A 22,697-nucleotide genomic window follows, 5' to 3' on the forward strand; every position below is an offset into this window, starting at 1 on the left:
TTTTATGTAGAACTGTTACATTTTAATCAGTATCAGTATTCATCCTTTCATCCATCTATTGTTCAGACCCACTTATCCATTCAGATGACATTGAGGTGTTGGTTCCTATAACCATTGACTGAGACTGGTGTTCAGTCCAGACTGGTCACCAGTTCATCATAGGACCGGTGGACCAGTATAATCCGTGTAAAATAAATATTAAGTTGCTGAATTTTAATGTTTCAGTTTAGTTTTTCAATTGCAGGATTAAACTAATAAATGTAATTGTGTCTATGATTTTATTACAGTATCAACTTATTGTAAAAACAGAGTCTAGCTAAACTTTTTTCAGATTCTAACTTTCTTCTCTTCTCCATCCAGCTGGACCTGACTCTCTCATCATAGCCATAGACTTTGGTTCAGGATTCAGTGGCTACGCCTTCAATGTTAAACCCAGAGAGGAAGGAGGTGAGACCCAGATAAAAAGATGGAGTAATGGACTTGGACTAGACACCCCAAAGACTCCAACCTGCATCCTGTTTGATGAACATGAAGAATTTATGAAGTTTGGTTATGAAGCTAAAACAGCATTTACCAATATGAGAGGAGAAGCTGAGAAACATTATTTCTTTAAAAACTTCAAGTGGGATGTCCTTAACATGGTAAGTAAAAGTAAATAACTACAGATAAATGTTCTTCTTTCTTGGATCCTATCATGTTTTCTATGAACACACCAGTTTTCTCATTTTGAAACTGAGTCACTATATGAATTATCTGAGATATTTTAAACCTGAACTCTTCTCCTTTCACAGTTTTTCACCTGTTGTAGGTCTTAACACTGGGTCTCTATAATTATAATAATATCTCTTTCATTTCCAGTTGTAGTCTAATAGCTTTTTTTGTTTTGTTTTGTTTTTTCTACTGGTGGCCTTTATTCATCAGTAATCTGACAGTAAGGGGGAAAGACAAGCAGCAAAGGTAGCGAGGACTCAAACTCATTATGTTTGTGTCGATGTCTACAGCCTGTAGGGGGCGCCACTGTGCCAGGCGACACAATTAGTCTGATAGTTTCTGAACTTTTGCACAACAGCATTTCAGAAAAAGCAGAACTTTACCTAGTGTCTCATTTATAAAAAAATTTCACAGGAATCATAGTAAATGTGTATGTACGCACAAAATCCAAAAATGTTCTATGTCAAAAAAAGCCTGATTTCTAAAAACATTTGCATGCACACCAGAAAGCAATTTCCCCCTTATAAATCACACCTGCAGCTTTTTGCATGCAAAATTCCTCCTCAATGCAAATTACCTCATGAATAATGAGGTGTATTTAAATGCATCACCTGATTCAGACGATTGTATGAAAATCTGTTCCTCCTGTGTCGGGGCGTCACTGCAGCCAGAGAGGCGGATCCGACCATTTTCATGGCACTTATGGACAATTTCTCAGTGAAACAACTCGTATAATCATGTTAAAGTTGTAACTTTCACTTTTATTGGCAGCTGCTCTTAAACAACAACAATAACAACATTGTAAAATAAATAAATAAACTAGGTTTTTGTGGAGGTCTTCTTACACAGTTGTGTGTTTTTTCTAATTGCCAAGAGAATCAGTCTTTTTCCAACTTTTGTCACTTAAGCCTGACAAATAAGTCAGTCACCAAGAAAGGTTTTCCAACACATTGTGTGTATTTATAATTTTTCATTGCTAATATAATAGGAGGGAAGCTGGCTGATAGCAGGGCACAAAGATTAGACTTCCTGAATAGATGAGAGAGTAAGCTTTCTGGAAAATCCTGTTCTAATGAAAAATATGACAGATTACTGGAGAAAAGAAATTTCTAGTTGCTCATTTTTGGTCCACATAACAATCATTGAGAATTTGGAAACATTTGCTCTTTATTTATCAAGGTTAAGGGGGGATCCAAATATTTCATCTGTCCGAAATAATTTGTTAATGTTATGGAGGGAGAAATTATTTTTACCAGAAAGTTTTATTTCTCTCTTCATGAACAACAAATGCTGTGAATTTGGAAACATTTGCTCTTAATTTGCTAAAGTTATGAGGGGGGAACCAAATATTTCAGCTCTCTTCCCATAGTTACCTTTTATTAAAGTCTTGGAAAGAGAAATATCAAGAATATTTTTCAAATGTAATTTATTAACTGTTAGAGAACCTAAATAAACAAGAACAGCACAGCAAACCTACAGAACTAAAGAGAACACACAAAGGACTCAAATGTATTTTCTGCTGGTGGGCAGCAGAAAAAGCAAAAAAATACACACACACACACCCACACGCACACACACACACACACACATATATATATATATATATATATATATATATATATATATATATATATATATATATATATATATATATATATATATATATGTCTTTAAATAAATTAAATTAAAATTGAACCATAAAGCCATCTGCAACAGATGAAATTAAATAAACACAGAATCCATCTCTGATTAGTTTTTCTAACCATTAAAATCTGCTATTTCATATTTAAATCAAACAGAGAAACCTAAACAGAAAAATAATTGCTGTTCGGCACATTAAAGAAATAAGTTTCTGCTTGGACTAACAGTAGTTCACCATCAGTAGATTTGATAAACTAACCTGGGTTTGAATATAAACTAACAGACTGAACCTGTTCACAGAGATACTGGAGGAAGATAATCTCCACAGACAACAGGAAGTCAATGTCGACCCTGGAGGTTTTTACAGAAGTTCTGAGATTCCTGAAGGACGATGCTCTGAAAACCATCAGATCTCATCCAGAAAGTGGAAAGTTCACAGCTGATGACTTCACCTGGGTGCTGACTGTTCCTGAACTCTTAAAGGATTTTTGTAAAAAGTCCATAATAGAAGCTGCAACTCTGGTAACATCATGTTTTTAAAGTCAACATCAGCTCTGAAATGTTCAGCAGAATCAGACGTTTGTTTTCTCCTCCAGGCTGGTCTTGTAACAGACGACACTAAAGACAAACTGATGTTTGTTTTGGAGTCAGAAGCAGCTTTGACCTGGTGTTTGAAGCTTCAATCTGATGGTTTCATCAAACAGAACCACAGCAGAGACTCACAGGATCAACCTGCAGGAGCAGCAGAACCTGATACCAGCTGTAACGGTACTGTGTGGATCTATAACGTCTGGCATACAAACATTTAACATCTAGCATGTTTTAGTCTGTATTATAGGACAAATTTAATACATGAATGGATTCTTTAGGTGATCTGTTGGACTAATTGTTTGGAATCAAGTCATGTAAAAGTATTTATTACATTTTTGTTCCTAAATGTTTCACCACATCTTTAAAACCAACCTGAGAAATTCTAATTTCCTCCTCAATTTAATAACTGATTGTTTCAATCTTGACCAAGAATCTGGGAATAAATCCTTTAAATCTCTGAGGGGGAATTTTGCTTCACTCTTTATTGCTGAGAGTTTTCCAGTATTACTTCATATTTGAGGCGATGTCTCAGCATCTTAAACAGATTTTTAACCAATCAGGGCCAGACTTCCTGGTTTCCTTCAGCTTTTCATCAGACCTCTTGTGGACCGGGCCTTTATGAAACTAGTTTCTGGTCTTAAACTTTCCCATGAAGGTCAGTTTTACCAAGTCTGTCTCGTTTTCTCATTGTTGAATTATCAGCTGCTTTTGGTTTTCCAAAAACCAGAATGAAGGTCACATTAGTTTGGGTTTTTTCAGCTGTGGCTCCTAAACTTTGACCTTTGGACATCTGCTGTTGTTTAAGTTATACAAATAAATTTGACATTGACTTGAACTCTGACCTTGACTGAGGCAGTGAGGCCTGCAGACCTTTAGATATTTCTGGTTTCTTCTTCTTCTTTGAGTCGTTGATGTTGGAGTCATTTTGGTTGGTCAGTTTCTCCTGTGAAGGTTCATCACTGTTCATTGTTTTCTCTATTTATGAATAATAACTTTCACTTTGTTCACTGAGGCTCTACCACCTTAGAAATGACTTTCTAACTTTATTTAATTTCACTTTGGAATCAAAAGAGTATTTTTGAATTTGAACTTCTAGACTGATCTCAATGACTTGGTTTCTCATTTGTTCTTAACTTTATTTAGAATAAACTATGACATCGCCTACTTCATGTTGTCAGGCAGGTTCTGTTTACCTGATTTCTTGATTCTGATGGTTTAACAGTAATCAGATCTGGGTTTAGTACTGAAATTGAATTTAAAAATGTGGCTGAATGTTTAATTAGAATTTAGTCTCAAACATGATGCTGGATAAAAGTTAGAAAATTGATGATTTGATCAGAAAACCAAAAGAAACAGGAAACAGCAGTTAAATTTAAGTTTTCTACACAAACTCATTGATGTTCTCTCAGTGATATCATTTAAAATAACAATCTGGTTATGTTTTAAATAACATAACCAGATTGTTTTTAACAACATAGTTAAATAACACCAGGTTGTTAAATACCCAATAAATGTTTAAATATTTTATTGGTTTGTTAAAATACTTTTAAGGCTTTTTAATTCTCAATGTGTTCATGTAAAACCAGCAGAGCTGTTGTTTCAGATAATCTATCATTATAATTAAACATGACTGTAAACCGATCAGAATAATTGATACATCATTAAAGGAGAGCCAGACTATCTTTAATGTGATCATGATCGCTTGATTTTCAGGTTTTCTAAAGATTTTAGTTTTCATGACATTTTCTTCTGCTTCACTATTTGACCATTTTCAGATAAATTTGTCTTTACTTCTTAACTCTGGCCATCAGAAAAAGCTCCTGAACTTAAAATGTACATCAGTGATCATCAATAACTTTGTGATAAAATAATATAGAAAATCGTTTGATAGACAAAAACTATTTTATCTCCAAAGAGTCTTTAGCTGAAAACTTGGGATCTAAAAGAATCAGGATGATGAATCATTCAAGTCTAAAGTAAAATCTTCTTCTAAAAGTCAGAAAAATAAATGATCAAGACTGTTAAAATAAAAAGTTGTATTTCTCAGAGGGAAAATGGCAAGAAATTGCCTTCAGAAACATTTGCACAATATTGTATGTTAGCTCTAAAGTACCTGAACACAGACACAAAAAAGAGACAAGAGTCAGAACTTAAGTTTTACCTGCAGGGAGAGAACACAGTTGAAACCCAGTTACAGATTTCGGCCGATGCTCTGAAGCTTCAATTGAGTCTCATCCTGCTTTTATTAGAATTAGGAACACCCTAGTTACATGGCAGTGTGCAGCCCTGCAGGGAAGGGGAGCAAAAAACCAGCTGCACACTCATATGAATACAACTCATTTATAGTCTTCAAAAGCAGGTTTCATAGGATAAGACTATCGGTTTGCAGTTCCTCTGGGTCATGGACGCTGCTGGGTCGTCTCTTTCATGGTCCTTTTCACTCCTCAGGCCGCTTCCAGAGTTTCTGCAAACACTTCAAAAATACTTAAAGCACTTCAAAACACTCAAGGCACACCATTAAAATGTAAATACAATGGTAAATAAAAGGATGTTAATATAAAATAAAGGTAAAGCAAAAAAATGATAATAAAATATAAAATTCTTCCAACAATTGTATATTTTTAATTTCATGTTTAAATATTTATTTCTATTTGCTCTTTATGAATGTAATATATCATAACAAAAGAAATAACCTTTTTGTGAATCCATCAATTTAAAGATTTAAGGTGTTAAAATTTAACCACAGGATGAAACATTAATCTTTTAACCATAAATCTGGATTTAAGTCCTTCCAGTTTTATTTTCTAGCTGCAGCAGCATCCAGCTCTATCTTCTCCTCCTCCAGCTGCTCTAACTTCTATCTGCAGCTCTGCAGAGCTAAATCCTTCCTCCTGCTTGGAGGAAAACCTCACTGTCAACTCTCAGGTTTCTAACTTTAAGGAAATAAATAAACATTCACATTGTTTTGTTTCAGTTATTTAGAAAGAAAAAAAAACAGAAAATCTTAATTGCTTCAAGTATCCCATTATGAAACTCAGTTTAGCCATAGACTGTGAAATTATATTTTACCTAAACACCAGTGGATCTGTGAACATAATGATGCAAATAATTCAGAATCCTCATATGAAGTAATTAATAACCAGACAAAATAAAATGATCTATAAAAATATTTAACTACATACAAAAAGATTAAATAAATTACAACATTATTTAAAAATTAATTTCAGTAAATCAGCTATAAAGTAAAAATAAAAAATTACGTAGATTAATTACACACAGACTGATGTATTTTGTTTATTTTTCCCCTCCAGGGTCTTTTGTGGGCTCTAGTGTCCTTTATATGAAAGTATTCTGACAGGAAAGGGGGGGAAGATATGCGGCAAATATCACCGGGTCCTGGAATCGAACCTGTGACGGCCGCGTCAAGGACTCAAGGCGTGGGTCACACTATCCCCTACGCCACCACAGCACGCCCCAGACTGATGTTTTAAAACTTATTTCTGTAAATGAATTGTATTAAAATATTTAGGATTATGATATCAAATCAGACCTTTAAAAATCATTTTTAATATAAAACTTTTGCTTAATGAAAAGTTTATTTAATATCTAACTTAGGGTTTTTATTTTCAAAATGGTTTTTTAATATGAAAAAAATTGTATTATCAGAACTCATAATCTGATTAAATATGATGGCATAATTTAACCCTTTCATGCATGAATTATGAGCCTTTGTGTCAGAATTTTTGCCATTTCCATTTTTTATTTTTAAAGTAGGAAAAAAAAGTTTATAAAAAAACAAAAAAAAGTTTATTTTTTTTAGGTGATCAATTGTAATTTTCTCCAAATACAGTTATTTGAAAAATGCATCAGTAGTTTTGTTCTGCAGAGGTTATCTGATAGATGATAGTGTATTTTATGATGCTTTAGTGTCCACTTCAGTGGTCTGTGTGCATTTATAACATAAAAATCCACAAGAAGCACAAGAAAATGGCTTTTCGATAACTGTCCACCGTAGTGACCACTATGCATAAAAGGGTTAAAGTTGCTTTGTCAGCGACTTTAATATTTTTTTTAAATATTTTAAAGTTGATGCAGGCTTCATGTGGATGCATAAATTTTACACCTCAGGCCCATCAATATGACAGTGACATCACTTCCTCTAACAATGAATCCACACACTTTCTACATCTTTTGTACTCAGATTTCTGTTAAAGTCTCTCTTTCCATTTTATTATTTTATTATCTTTCTATGATCGGTCTGAGGATCTGCTTTAACTCTGGATCATCACTGATCTGGAAAATTCTTCTCCAGAGATTTACAGCATCACCATGGCAACAGAGACGGAAGATAAATGTACCAAAACCTGAATCTACCTGTAAAAACATTGATCATTGATCACAGAGCAGCTCAGTGAGTTTCTGTGTTTCTACAGATCCAGCAAGAAGTCAGGAGGCCGTACAGTTTACTGTGAAACCAGAAGAAACCAAAGTTCTGCTGGAGACCCAAAGAGACGGGAAACGGTACCTTGTTGTCGACTGTGGAGGTAAAAGTTACTCACCGTGGGGCGTGCAGTAGTGGCGCAGGGGGTTAGCACACCCCACGTTTGGAGGCCTTAGTCCTCGACGCGGACGTCGCGGGTTCGACTCCCGGTCCCGACGACCTTTGCCGCATGTCTTCCCCCCTCTCCTCACCCTCCTTCCTGTCTGCCTACTGTCAAAAAAATACGAGCCACTAGCGCTGCAAAAACTCTTCGGAGAAAAAAATGGAAAAAATAAAAAAATTATAAAAAAGTTACTCACCGTTATTTAAATGTTTAGTGAGAGACGAGTTTTAAAACTATTTGTGTTCACAATAAACATATTGAAGTGATGTTGTGTTGCTCTGTGGATCAGCTGGTTTCCCTGCTGCCTTGCAGCAAGAAGGTTCTGGGTTTGAATCCCAGTCTGGGGTCTTTCTACATGGAGTTTCTATGTTCTCTCTGTTCATGCCTGGTTTCTCTCTGGGTACTCCGACTTCCTCCCACAGTCCAGAACCATGACTGTTAGGTTAACTGGACTCTGTAAATCATCTTTATATGTGAGTGTGTTTGTCTGTCCTGTGTGTCTCTGTGTTGTCCTCTGATGGTGACCTGTCCAAGAGAGACCTGTCTCTCGCCCAGTGATTACTGGGGAAATAGGCACCAACACCCCGACAACTCTGCAGGGATAACTGGGTTATATAGTGGATGGATGAAGTCATTTTTTTGTATTTTTTGTTAAATGTGAATTAGAATGTTCAGTGAGTTGTTCTGAGATTTATCATTTAATCTGATTTATTCTCTTTCCGTTTGTCAACAGATGAAAATATTCACTTCACTGTTCATGAAGTCCTGGAAGGAGGAGCCATGAAGACGCTGCACAACGACTCTAGGTACTATCTGGGAGGAAGAGATGTGGATGAAAAATTCAAACAGTTCCTGAGAAAAATTTTCTCTTATGAAGTCTGGGGTGAATATGAGAAAAAATTCCCCAACGAGGTTCAGAAGATGATGTATGATTTTACTCGTCTCAAACATTTAGGTGAAGATGTTCAGATCAGTTGCCCGGGTAACCTGGTCATGTTGGCTCAGAAAAAGAAAGAGATTAAAACGTTCTTTGATTCAGTGGATGGAGCTTCCTGGGATGATGGATCTATCAGAATCTCCCGAGAAAAACTCAAATCTTTCTATAATGAGAGTCTGCAGAGAATCACCGAGAAACTCAGAGAAATATTAGACAAAAATCTCAACATTGGTTGTATTGTGTTAGTGGGAGGATTTGCTGAGAACCAGATTCTACGTCAGAACATCACTGATCAGTTTGGACCTCAGTATAAAGTCCTGTGTCCTCTTAGACCCCAGGAAGCGATCCTGAAAGGAGCCGTAGAGTTGGGGAGAAACCCAAAGTTGGTGGCGTCTCAGAGAAAACGTTCAGCTTGGTTCAAATGTTTATCATGAGATTTAATTCTCCTGTATTTTGTTCTGAATAATCCAGACAATGTGTATAGTTTGTTTTCTGTATGTTTGTTTGTTTTTCTTTTCGGGGGGTTAGGGGGTCTGTTTGTTTTACTAGTTGATACAATTGTAAAACGTTTTCCATGGTCCATCTTTTTCTGTTTAGAACCAGAAACCAATAAATCAGTCTTGAATTTGTAAACTGAATTAAAAATAAAAGTTATTTTTTATTTAACCTGGTTTTTATTCTGTTTTTGGAGCCGTTTGGTTTTTGGTTTAAAAAGTTAGTTTGGACCTGAAAGGTTGCTCCCTGAAAGTTTACTCGTTTTTATCATTTTATTAATGTGCTGCTTATATAATTAGAGCTTTAGAAAACTGATATTTGATTAATTAACCGTCTTGAGGTGGTTTATTGTTCATGTCTTATATTTATACAGTTGCACTTTAATTAGAATCTGGATGTGATATTTTTTGGAATAACTATAGTTTTCTTATGTGTTTAATGAGTATGTAATCATTATATATTATTTCAGAAAAATAAAAATACAGATAAAATATATGAACCGCTCATTAAAAAATATTATATATTATTTTTAATTGTAATTCCACTCAACATTTTCTACAGGCAGCACCTGTAGTAACACATTTATTCACTAGATGGCGCACTTAAAGCAGAAAGTTTATCTTGGTTTAAGTTTCGCTACATTTCATGACGTCAGAGCCGCTAGAAGTTGAGTCTGAACAGAGACCTTCATCGTGATCTGAGCTCCTCCTCTTCCTCCTGTGACAGACAGAGGAGATCTCAGAGGAGCAGCAGGAGGAAGAGAGTGAGGAAGAGGAGGAGTCCTGCTGCTGAATGAACAGCTTGTTGGAGTGAAGAACAGGATCTGCTCGGAGGACTGAAGTTCTCCTCCTGCTGCTGCATCAGGTCAGACCTGCTCACTAACTTTCACCTTTAGCTGCTTTTTACCTTCAACCTCTGAGGTGGGCGGAGTCAGAGCTGCTTCATCTTCATCTTTAATGTCTTCATGTCTGGAAACAACCTGCAGATTATCTCAGTTTTCCAGGTCAAAGGTCAGTCTGATGGCCTTTCTGCTGCATGTTCTCCTGATGTTTGGTGATGAAATGAAGAGTCTGTTTCAGTTTTCCTGTTTTCTTCTGGCTGCTGCAGAGAAATGTAGATGAAGGATCATCAGTCAGACTGAACTGCTGCAGCCTGTTCAGAGCTGAGATGTGATTCAGTCTCACATGATGGACAATTATCACCTGGAGACTCTTTAAATGTGTTTTATCACATTAATGTGTCTCATCTAGCTGTTTTCATCAGAACCTGAGCTGATGACCAGAACCAGATCAAAGCTGGTCACTGATCAGAGTGAGATCAGCAGCTGAAGCTGTTTAAAGTCAGACATCATGTATCAACCAGCAGCTTCATCAGCTGATGGTTTCCTCCTGATCTCAGACTCTGAAGCTGCTCTGGGAATCAAACGTGTCGTTTCTGTGTGAATCTCTGAGGCTGAATGTGGGAACCAGAAGCTGAGTCTCTCAGCTGTGAAGGATGTTTGTGAAACGGTCGACTGACAGGAAGGAATCTGCTCTGATTAAAACCTGCAGCATGATGGGAAGTTTTCAGGACAGAAAAGCTTCAGATGAACCTGAGGTTGAACTCTCAGTGCAGCTGATGAAGTTATTGATCTTTAATCAAGTTGATCATCATTAACTGGTCAGTCGAGGAGAGAAGAGCTTGAAGAAATTAAAGGTCCTGATAATAAAACTGCAAAGAAAATTAGAGCTGCGACAAACGATTAATTTAGAAATCAATTATCCTGATGATTAATCAGATTTTTTTTCAAATGGCACATTCTGCAGATTTTTAATTTAACCATTTAAGCCTTTTTTATGCAATATTAGAAATACATTAGTATATGCAAATAAATCAATTCATTTTTAAACCAAGAAAAGAACTTTATTGCCTAGAATGGAATGATGGCTTTGCTTTAGTGAATGCTTGATTATTAATTGCGAAGGAAGCATCTGCAGCTAAAACAATACTTATAACATGAAGAAGATAGAACCTTTCTGTTTGATCTTCAATACAGTGTTGGGCTGATCTGTTGACTATTTTCATAATCAGACAGCACAATGTTTAATAGGTGATTTGTTTTCTTACAGAATTTGATCCAATTGAAGCTAAAACATTAACACTTTATGAGTTCTGGGTTATTTCGAATACAAATGCATTTATTTTTTGTAAATTTTGCCCTACTGCTCTCAGTGTGATGTTCTTTCAGAATTTTATTTTGATTATGTAAACTTCAGTTAACAAATTTCTAAATGAGTTGTAGATTATTTAAATAATTGACTAATCATGATTTATCTGATTAATTGTTTCAGCCCTAAAGAAAATCCATCTTTATTCTTCATTTTTCTGTTTTTCATTCAGAATTTCTTTCTGCTCCTCGTGAACCTCTTCATGTTCTCTTCCCACCAAATTATGATTGTGTTATGATTTTAAAACCTATCACAACATCCCCTCTGGATGGATTCTGTTTACTTCACATTTTAAATGACAATAGCAGAAATTTCCTTCACTGTTTTGAACATGCTCACATTTTCTGTACCAAGATTGAGGTGGTTTATATAAAAATGGCAGCAGTGGTTGCGTATAGACTCCATGAAGCTGTAGTACACATGGTTTGGTTATCAATAATTTAAAGCCTTGGCTGCTTCAATGCTCACTGTTCATCTTTTTAAACATTAACTAAAGAACAGAAAATTTGCAGGTTTGTTTTCTATTTCCTGGACTGATTATCTTAGAAACTGTGACCTGTTGGAAAAAGAAGAACTCGGAAATTTACTTTAAAGTTTCCAGTGGTTTTACTGGGAGACTCATTCTTACTGGAACTGATTGCAGGCTGAACATCAATTTGTCTGGAAATAAAACAAAATTTCTGTTTGCTGAACCTTTAAAGCTGCTCTTGTTTCAGATCTAGCTCTGCTTGTGTTCTGTAGTGACTACATATATAGCAGCTTCATACAGCTTATTGGATTTATTTATTCAATATGTAACTATCTCTGTCGATAGTTACCACTGTAACTATTGTGACTAAGTATAGCCACAATAATGACAAGAATATTTTCTCCTTATTGAGTTTCTCATTCTTCACATGTCTTTTAAGTTCAGTTCAGACATTAAATTTTGTATAATCTGAATAAAAAATGAATGGAGTTTATTAACGGGACCCTGGAGTCACAAAATCTGATTATCAAATAATTTTGTGTAATTTTTGGTTTGAGAGCGACCTCTGGTGGCAATAAGCAGAAACTGCTGTTTGTTTCCCATCATCTTACTCTTCACTACTGGGTGGAAAATGTGAAAAAAAAAACTCATCCACAGCACCCAACTTTCCCTAGCTTCATTTACTTTCTGACTCAAATCTGTTTAGTTTTTTATTTTAAAGAAATATAATGAGATCAACTTTATAAAAACAAAAATCAAACATCACTTGATAGTTTGACATTGATATAGGAGCTGCTTGTTCAGGAGACATGGATCAGATTTTTGAAGTCATAACCGACAAAGCTTCTTTACAATAACAACAAAAACACATTTGCATCCATCCTGTGTTGTGCAGTCAGTAACTGCACTGAGGATTTTATTCAGTTTTTGTGTTGATTCATAATGTCAGAGCATAAAACCTTATTGGCAGGAAAAGAGACCTGGTTGGTGTTTCAGGCTGAATAATGATGATTAGTTCTAGTTTGGTTCACTTTCAATAATCATAGATCTAGAATATAAAAACAATTTCAATTTATTACAATTCAGATATTTTTTGGTTCAATACTTACATGAACTATTTCAAGTTGTGTTTCTTATGCTGTAAATTTGCCCATAGTGTAAAGATTGTTATATTAACTTTGTCTTTAAATTTTTATTATTATGTTAATTTGCATGTTTTGACATTCCTGTCACTTTGCTGCTGGTGTACCTGAGTTTGTCATTAATTTCTATTCTATTCTATAAAGTTTGAATATTACACAAGGTCAGTAAAATTATTATTTTATGTAGAAATATCAGGTTTCTGTAAAGCATGTCAATTTTTTTTCTTTCAACGGGAAGAGGAAGATGAGGCACCAGAACCAACAATGTATTTGACCTGAAGGTCAAAGCATCTTTGAGATGTATCTGTATGTGGTGCCACATTTGAGGTTAAATTTATAAAATAAATACTTTTTAAAAATCACTGATTAAAGTGTAATTCATTAATATTTTCGAACAGCTGGTTTTATGTTTTCCCAGTCAGATGATGGACTCTTTAATGTTCATTAACATGTTTTTCAGACAAATTTTTCCCAAGAGTAAAAAACAGGATCAACCCTGCAGCATTTCTGCAATCAGGCTTTAAATATCAGAAACTGTCATGTCTGTTAGGTTATCTGTTTTTTCATGAGTTGATTTTTTTTTAAGAGCAGAAATGATCTGTAAAAATATCTTCTAACAAATAATAAATACCTAAACTCCTCTGTGCTGATGTTCAAAGTCTGTACATCAACACAGACTCTGTGCTGACTCTGTGCTGATGGGTGATTTTGCTGCATCAGAGCAACAAAATCACCCAGGTAGCAAAATGAGTTTTATTTTTTCCTTGGGTTTAAACAAATCTTAACCTAGAAACATGATTTCCTGTTTTATTATATCTAATAAATAAGCTTTAAAGAAGATTTTAGTAAGAACTTATAGAGTTCATCAAATCAGGGTATGGGAAGTTTCGGAAACATCAGCGTGTGGGCATGTGCAGGGGTGTGTGTGCGAGTGTGTAGGGGTGTGGGTGTGTTGGACCTGCTGATCCTGTTTTCTGACATTTTTTTCTTGTTGTTTTTTGCGTTTCCAGAGAACATGAAGTTAAGCAGAAACTCGCCCGATGGTAAAATGATCTTGGTCTCCTAAACTTTAACTGATTTATCTGTAGACTCACCCTGTATGACTTTAGGAAACATGTTTAGTCCCCAAATACTTTAGTCACATTGTTCAGTGGCTTTAATGACTTTCAGTGTCCAATAATTATTCTCTGATAGTTTTTCTGTTATTATCTGCTGATGTTGGTTTTTTATTTGTTCCTTTCTGATCATGTCTGGGTTGTTCATTATTGTTGATAAGGTTTTGCCATCGAGTTTAATTTGCTTGTGTCATTTTTTTACTGATTTCTTTTAGTTCTTTATCTCTCTGATTAGACTCACCTGGTCTCCATGTAACTCTGCTTCTTTGTTTCCATTGTTCAGTTCTGGTTTCTTGCATTGACCCAGTTGGTCCCAGTTCCATTTCTTGTTCTTGTTATGTTCAGTTTGCTTCTGGTACTCCTACAAACCTCACTTTATTACATATTTAAGTGTTCTGTTGAACAGTGTGGAGTTGGATCTATAATTTATTTCAGTTTGAATTAAATCATCCTGTAGTGGCCACATGGACTAAATCCTTTTACTGTTGCCTGTACCATTATCAATTAGTTAAATATTTAAGCAGTTTTCTTAGACTATTTGCTGAATTGTGACTGTTTTATGAGATTCCACTCTAGACTAAAACTCAGCAGTGACTTGAGATCATGCCAACATTGTTCATGAAGAACCAAGACAAATGTTTTTATAAATATCTGCATTCTTTATCCCACATAGGATGAAAAGCATATCTGGATATCAGAAGCTGAAAGAAATTAAATTCAGTTCAAATCAGTATTGGTGGTCTATAGAGCACCAACATCTCTACTGCCTATACATTTTCACAAGTTGTTCTAACCATCATTTAATCTGTCATTCTTGTCCAGACTTGGTTTGATTACATTCCACCAGTTGCTCTGATCCAACCCGGAACAATGAAAACTGGTTTTGTTGGTCGACCGTAGATTAACAGCAGAGTAAACTTTCAGTTTGCTTTTACTTTGTCGTCAGAAATTGTTTCAGAGAGTTATGAAGAAATCATTCATAACTCTTATGAATATAGGAAGATGAAGCAGTTTGCTGTATTTTTGCTCCTACTTTACGGTAAGATCTTCTTCCTCACTAAACTTAGGTTTATTCAGCTGATGTCCTTTTTTTCTCTTCACAATCAGTAAAGTAGCTATCAGGTATATTAAAGTGCACAGCAACATTTTAAAATGTAGAACTTTGATTTTAATCAGAAACTTCTGCATTCGTTTCAGTTTATTGTAAATAATATACTTATCAAAATCAGGATAAATACAATAAGGCAAATAAAGAATCTTTTTATTGTAAATGCATTATTTCGAGACTGTTCAGTTCAAACCAGTCAATAATACAGACCTTTGTCTTGGTTCTGAAAAATATAAAGCATCAATTAACCATGAGGTATGAAACCAGTGGAAAATGTAATGGTCTTAATATCCAGTTTTTTTTCCTGGTATAAAACTGTTAGTCTCTGTTCCCTGGATCCTCTGTTTCTGTCTGCCTCCTCTCCCCTCCCACACTTGTTGCTCCTTGAAATATGACACCAGTTTCAAGTTAGACTGGCTGTTGATTGGCTGCTGTCTCTCTTACTGCATTTGTTTACTGGTGAAAAAATGGCTAGGTTGATGGTTCAGAAATGTGTGGAGTCACCAACAGAATCTGGTTCCCCTTCATCAGGAAAACAATCTTGATGATTTTCACCTTAAAAAACGTATTTAAAGCCTGGAGAAGGGGACTTCAAATCCAGGCCTCAGGGTCAGATGTAACTTTTAGACTTTCTCTGCTTCAACACACATCAGTTAAATAATGAGGTTATTAGCAGGACTCTGGAGAACTTGACTGAACACTGAGGAGATTATTCAGCCATTTGATTCAGGTGTGTTGGACCAGGGACACGTCTAAGAGTTGCAGAACGTCGACCTTGACAACTGAAGTTAAAGATTCTTTGGATCCCGTTTCAGAAAGCAGGATTACCAAACTCTGAGTAGAAAGCAAATACTCTGAATGAACCAACCAGATTCTGTGACATTCAGGGTTTTAGGTTTCAGAACAGGAGATATCAAGTAGGTAACTCATTTCTGAGTTAAGTCAATCCTGAGCAATACTGTTGCTGCTGTAAAAGTCTAGCTGTGAAAAAGCTGCAGTACAGAATCTCCTCCTCAATATCTATAAACAAATCAATTGAAGAATTGGCAGCGACTCTGCATGGCTAACAGCTCAACTTGGAAATCTGGAACATCTTCTGAGCTCTGATTTGAGCATCAGTGGCATTTGATGAAGTTGCGTCTCTCAGCTTTGGAGCACAGCTGGTTGGCTGTTTGTCTTCTCCCTCTGGTCAGTTGATGACAGCAGCCTTCATCATCTGGCATTTGAATTGGAAACTTGTTGGGCTTCAAAAGCAAAGACTCTTTCTCCGCCTGCAGAAAAGAGGGGTGGAGCATAAAATTGTGGTGATAAAGTTGGTTAGGAAGCACAATGTTGATGTTCTCCGGTCTAACATGGCTATAAAAGAGACAGTTAGGATGTCAGTCCCCTTATATAAACTTCTGTCTGAAATTCCTCTTCTAATCTGCTGCTGAAAGTGGGTTAATGCAGTGGAATGTTGGGTTAATAGTCCTTACATGTCTGATGGTTCAACAATCTTATCACCACAATACCTCCTGAAAATTGAGGTAGAAATTAAATTTTACAGTAGAGTTGACTGTTTTAACAGGCTATTGTTACAGATGAGTTTTTCCTCTCTGCCTTTAGCCTCCTCAACTATATATGCTATTCACAAATAAAAATTGAAGTGAGATGAATTTAAGTTGATGAGCTGAAATTCTGAAAGTAATCTTTTTCTAAATTTCAATCACTGGAGTTTTCTTGCTATTCCATCTTAGCAGTGCAATATAGAAATGGAGAGAACTGAAGACGTTGTGATTTTTAAGTTATAAAATTGTCAAAAGACACATCTTGGATTAAATTTGTATTTACTTTAACACACTGATTTAAAACAAAACTATTTATCATTCCAGCCTCTCAGGATGTGTTGACTGTAAAAGTGGAGGTTGATGACTGGGAACCATCTGTCGAACTGCCCTGCCAGTACAGCCTCAGACTAGAAGAGATTGTCACAGTGAAATGGAGCCGATCTGATCTTGATCCCAGTACTGTCCATGAACGGCGAGAAGCAGACGACCTGCGTGGGCAAAATGAGCTTTTCAAAGGACGAACATCAATGAGACCTGATGCTTTAGACTCTAGTGACTTCACCCTCACTCTGAGTGAACCTCAACTTTCTGACAGTGGGATCTACATCTGCAGCCTCCATGATGAAGCAGAAGAAATAAAGGTGTCAGACGTTCAGCTGATTGTCACAGGTCAGCAACTTTTATATATACACACACCCTATTCCTGACAGTATTGTGTTACAACCCCAAAGTCTAGACCAGTGGTTCCCACAGTGTGGGGTGCGCTCCGTGACATTGCAGGGGGGGCAGGAAGCGTTATGGATGAATGAAAAAGAAAAAAAAAACAGTTACACAAAAGTGTTTCACTGTAAAGATGGTTTGTAGTTTGTTTTGTTGCAACTTGACATGTGAAATAAACTTCAGTGGAGTTTGAAAACAAAGTATGTATATAGGTTTATGTCTGGTTGAATGGTGCACAGTTGATTATTTATTTATTTTTTTCTTTTTGGGGGCAGATTTTTTAATTTTATTTATTTTTTTATTTTTTTATTTATTTCGAATTTTGTAATCCATGGGGGGCCCAGAAAATCTTTGGGACGCACTGGTCTAGACGATTAGGAGGTGGTAGCATCAAAATGTATCCAGAGAAAAAAACCTATAAAAAGGTTTCATAAACAAAATATAGTACTCTTTAACCCAGTTACTACTCAAGAAAATAGAATTAACAAAACTAAAGGGTGTTGAGAGCAACTCCAGCAATTAAACAAAAATAACCAAACAAGTTAATCTAAACTCAAAACTACCCAATAGAAGAAGGAACACTAAGGGAGAACCAAGCCTTCCAAACACAAGCTTCTAGATTACTTTAGAGTCAATCAAGATCAGAGTTAGACTGCTAAGCAGAACAAAATGCTTCAAAGCTGCTGGAAACGGTTATTAAAAGGCCAAGTAGGTAACCGAGGCCAAGCAAGCAACGCTAAGCAAGCAAATCCAAGGAAGCAAGCAGGCCAGGTTGACTTTGTGCACCACTGCTCTAGAGTCTAGAGGTCATGACCTTTAAACAGGTCAGGCACCCAATTATTCCATTCAGGTGTTCTCATAATACATAGAGAACATCTTCACTTTTATCCAAGACTAAAGATCAACTTTAAGCACTGCTGTGCCTAACCTTGTTTTCATATATGCACCCAAATTTCTAACCATATTGCATTTAATATTGTGTTAAATATTCTTTTTTTTTTTAGAAAACAATCACTGTCCATGAAGGTCATATAGATATGTGAGTGATTAATTAATAATATAATAAATAAAGTTATTTATTTGAAGCAGAATTGTACAAGACAGGTAAGTTGGTGAAACAGTATTTAAAGTGTTTCAGTGACCTAAAAACTTCCTCATTATTTTTCTCTTAACTGATGATTTAATGACTGCAGCTGAAAGGCAGCAGGAAGCAACAACACAGAGCATTTGTCACCGTAGTTAATGTGTTTCATAGATGTGTTGTACTTCTACAGGGTTACAATTCAAAATGCTTCAATGCTTCACCCAGTCACAAATACACTAATGTCGTGCTAACATTTAATGTCAGTGCATTATATATCCCACTATATTGACCATATCAGTGGGATATATTGCACTTTATTATATTATTGGCTTTGTTGCAGTTCAGTAAGTTGCACTCAATAATGTTTTCAAGCCTTTATGTTAACTGCAATTTTCTGCTTACAGTTTTTGTAAAGACATTCTTGATTAGAATATCAAATTAGAGCAATGAAAACGTTTTAATACAGAAATAGGGGCTTAATAAAAACAGTTTAATACCTGCTTAAAAGACTGTGATGTCATCTAACTATACAAGAAAGTTTTACTGGAGCAAATATTTTAATTACTGAATATGAACCTGTGGGTGTGTGTGTCTGTGTGTGTGTGTGTGTTCGGGGTTGCGTTCTCAAATTATTTAATTTGGTTATGATCTTTATGCTTTTTAGGATTTCTTCTTTGGTTTCTAGATAGATGTTAAAGAAACATCTATTTAGAATATATAATATATATAACTATATATTAAATATATACAATTAAATATTTTATATATTTAATGGACAATACAGTCTACAACCTTTTATTACCTTTCTGTATATGAATTTGATTTTGTTTTTGTAAGTTGCCATTATATAAATAACTTTACTAACTATATGACTATGTACATAGCTTTTTTTCAATCTATTTTATGTAGGAGACGAGCAACAAACAATGACTTCACTCAATAATATTAAGAACATTATTGCTGTAGATTTTCATAATGTTTAAAGACAATTATATTCAAAAATTTAAAGGAAATTCTAGGATATGTCAACATAATTCTTCAAACTATCACATTTTCAGGCAAAACTAAAACTGCACACATGTCTAAGATGTGATTGGTCTTTATGTTTTTCCATAGAGAAGTTTCCAACTTGGACCAAAGTTCTGCTGGTTCTGTTGGTTCTTGCTGTTTCTGGAGGCCTTTTATTTCATTTCCGACATTATTTTATGTCAGGTAAGTTCCTTTTACAACAGAATCAATACCAATGCTTTACATTTTGAGATTTTTACTTTTCCTCAGACAGATTGTGACCATTTTAGACAACAAACCATGAACTGATACAGAAAAGGGAAAGATGAAGATAGCTTCAGAATTAAAATGGTTTGATTGGAATTTTTATAAAATTATGGTTTGGATTGTCCAACATGCTGAGTTTCCAGTCTTTATACATCATATGATCTCAGTTCTGTACTGCCTTTCTCCTCTTGTGGTTTTCTTTTCATATTTTCTTATGCGGGAATTTTACTGCCATAAGTCAAGATCACACATTTTCAGTTTGCAAGCAGGATTTAATTTCCTTGTTCTCAAAACTTGCACTCAAAACTTCTGCTCTCTTTCAGATATTCCCTGTACATTCAAGTCTTTGTTCTCAATGTCAGATTTTCTCTTCGCACGCAAAACTTCTCTCTGCTCGCTTGTGAAACAACAAAGTACCGTCGCCTGTCAACGTTTCAGCCAACAGAATGCAAGTGTTATACTAGGCAGTGGGAGCCTCCTCAGGAGTGCGTTTGTTTTCTCTTGGTGCATTCTGTTTGTCGGTTCTAGTTCAGCTTCTATGCACCACAAATTTGGAACAAACTTCCAGAAAACTACAAAACAGTCAAAACACTGAGTTTCTTTAAATCTAGACTAAAAATCAGCTGTTTAGAGTTGCTTTTAAAACATAATCATGATGTGTAATGATGACAAAATGTAATGTTGTTGACTGTGTTTTTCTATGACTTTGTATTTTTGAGTTTTTATGATGTAAAGCAGTTTGAACTGTGTTGTTGCTGAAATGTTTATACAAATAACATTTGATTGATTGATTGATTCTTATCTATAGGTTAATGTAGATAGATATCTATCTACATAGATGGATACATACATACATAGTCACACAGGCACACCCAGTAGAAGGAAACAAACGCACCCTTGAGGAGGCTCCCACTGCCTAACACTTTCATTCTATTGGCTGTAACGTTGCCAGGTGACGGTCCTTTTTTGTTTTGAAAGAGAGCAGAAAGGACTTCACAACCGAGCAGAGAGATTTGCGAGCGGAGAGTTAATACAAGCAGAGAAAAGTTTTGCACGTGAGGAGAATGGATGAAGATCAACAAAGTAAAGACTTTGGAGTGGCCTAGTCAAAGTCCTGACTTGTAACCTATTGAGATGACATGAAAGGGCACTAAAAAACCCTCCAGTGTAGCTGAATTAGAAACATTCTGCAAAGAATGGGGGACAAAATTTCCTCCTCAGCTGGAAAAGAGTCATTGTAATTTATCACAAACTCTTGGTAGCAGTTGTTGCTGCAAAGGTTAGGAAAATCAATAGTTAGGTTTAATGACCAATCACTTTTTCACACAGGGAGATGTAGGTGTGGAATTTATTTCCCTTAACAATAGAAACCTTCATTTTAAAACTGAATTTTGTGTTTATTTGGTTGTCCTTTAACTGATATTTAAATTGATTTAATGTTCTGAAACACTTCAATGTGACAAACTTGGAAAATAAAGACAATGAAATCAGGAACCTTTTTTTCATACCACTGTACTTTTGTGGGTGAAAAAGAACAAAAAAACAAATAACTTTATGTCAATATTTTGTAGAACCATATTTCTCTGATACTACACTAGTAAGACTTTTAGGGAAATGTCTCTACCAGCTTTGCTCATTTAAAGATTGGTATTCTTTCTATTCTCCTTTGAAAATGAATAAAACTTCAATCATACAGGATGGACAGAGACTGTAAACACCAATTAACAAAACTGTATCACAGAATCCAAGCTGGATTCAGAACTAAAACTTGAATTGGTCATCCTGACATATTAATCTGATTTAATCCTTTTTGCTTTTGCTTTTTGTTTTTCATTTTCCCTTCTTTCCTCTCCTATCTAGTTGAAGATATCTTTCTGGATTTTGACATCATAGTTCTGCTGCCAAAAATTACACAAATTCAAAATTGGAAATAACTATCTGTGAAAGAAAAATATATTAAAATTACACATAAATATTTGTAAAATTAATCAAATTTAAAATCTTGAATGTCAGACTTTTCTAATTTAATGTTTCTAAATCAAAATGTTTAAGTTGCCCATCATGTAAAATTCCCAGATACAGAGTTCTGATTATTTTTTGTCTGTCCTGTTGAATATTCCTGCTGTCTTTTCTCATCCACTAAATACAAATCAAACCCACATTACAGGATGATGACATTAAGTTATTGAAACTCTTCTCTGCTTTGGATCCATCAAATATTTTTCTCTTCTGTCAGTTGGAAACAACAACAATGTAGTTTATCTTTTGGTTAAAAATCAGAAACATTGCAGTGATTTCTCTTTATGAATCAACATGTGGATGATAGTGAGTTTTTTCTTCTGTGTTTCTTTGAAAGTAAGTTTAGATCCCATGGATCCACTGTCAGCATCTGGTCTCTAAATCCTGAGTTTCACATTGTGACTGAAGTGTTTTTCTCCTGGAATATCACTGAGGCTCCATTACTGTGAACATCAACATCATCAGTTCTGCTGCTGTCAGTGCAGCTCATCTGTTTTGTTTCTCAGTCTACAGGGTGGAGGTGGATTCAGGAGAGGAGTCTGTTCTGCTGCCATTTAAAACTGCAGCCTGTCTGTCTGAAAAAGTCATTGTGAAGTGGAGACACAACACTGGCAGGATGGTCCATGAGTGTTACAGGAAGGTCTTTATGTGTTCTGTTTATTTTGAGAACTGGTCTGTTCAACACGATAAGTATAAAGACAGAACAAAGATTGTGAAAGAAGGTAAATTTGGAGACTACAGTTTGATCCTGAAGAAACCAACAGACAGAGACACAGGAACCTACAGCTGCACCATTTACAAATATGGGTCAGGAAAAATCCTGACCATGAAACAGGTGCTGCTTGATGTCAAAGGTGAGTTCTGTAAATATAGATCATATTTCAATGATAATATATTTAATAATGGAGTTTGTCCTTATTATAAGTTATTAATATGAAGGTTAGAATGAGGAAATATGTTGCAGGAATATAATATTTAATAATAAAGAAAAGAATTATGTAATAAACAGTAGAAATACTAATAGTAATTGAC

At 35.3% G+C, this 22,697-nt stretch overlaps 1 protein-coding gene across 3 annotated transcripts in view; it reads left to right on the plus strand.

Moving 5' to 3' along the window:
* The window catches only part of LOC111609290 (heat shock 70 kDa protein 12A-like), a 58,639-nt gene that overhangs the window by 27,022 nt on the left and 8,920 nt on the right, over positions 1-22,697 (plus strand). For 2 of the 3 annotated variants that reach the window (XM_023336663.1, XM_023336664.1), the window contains exons 6-9: positions 361-641; positions 2,653-2,874; positions 2,949-3,120; positions 7,377-7,487. In XM_023336663.1, coding sequence (XP_023192431.1) covers positions 361-641; positions 2,653-2,874; positions 2,949-3,120; positions 7,377-7,487 — 786 coding nt within the window. Of the gene's footprint in view, positions 1-360; positions 642-2,652; positions 2,875-2,948; positions 3,121-7,376; positions 7,488-14,766; positions 14,952-16,891; positions 17,237-19,487; positions 19,584-22,171; positions 22,520-22,697 lie in introns of those variants that run through there. The other variant, XM_023336665.1, reaches the window with a different exon arrangement.

Source organism: Xiphophorus maculatus, chromosome 7 (genome assembly GCF_002775205.1).
Source record: "Xiphophorus maculatus strain JP 163 A chromosome 7, X_maculatus-5.0-male, whole genome shotgun sequence".
In the NCBI taxonomy this organism is placed as follows: Eukaryota; Metazoa; Chordata; class Actinopteri; order Cyprinodontiformes; family Poeciliidae; genus Xiphophorus; species Xiphophorus maculatus.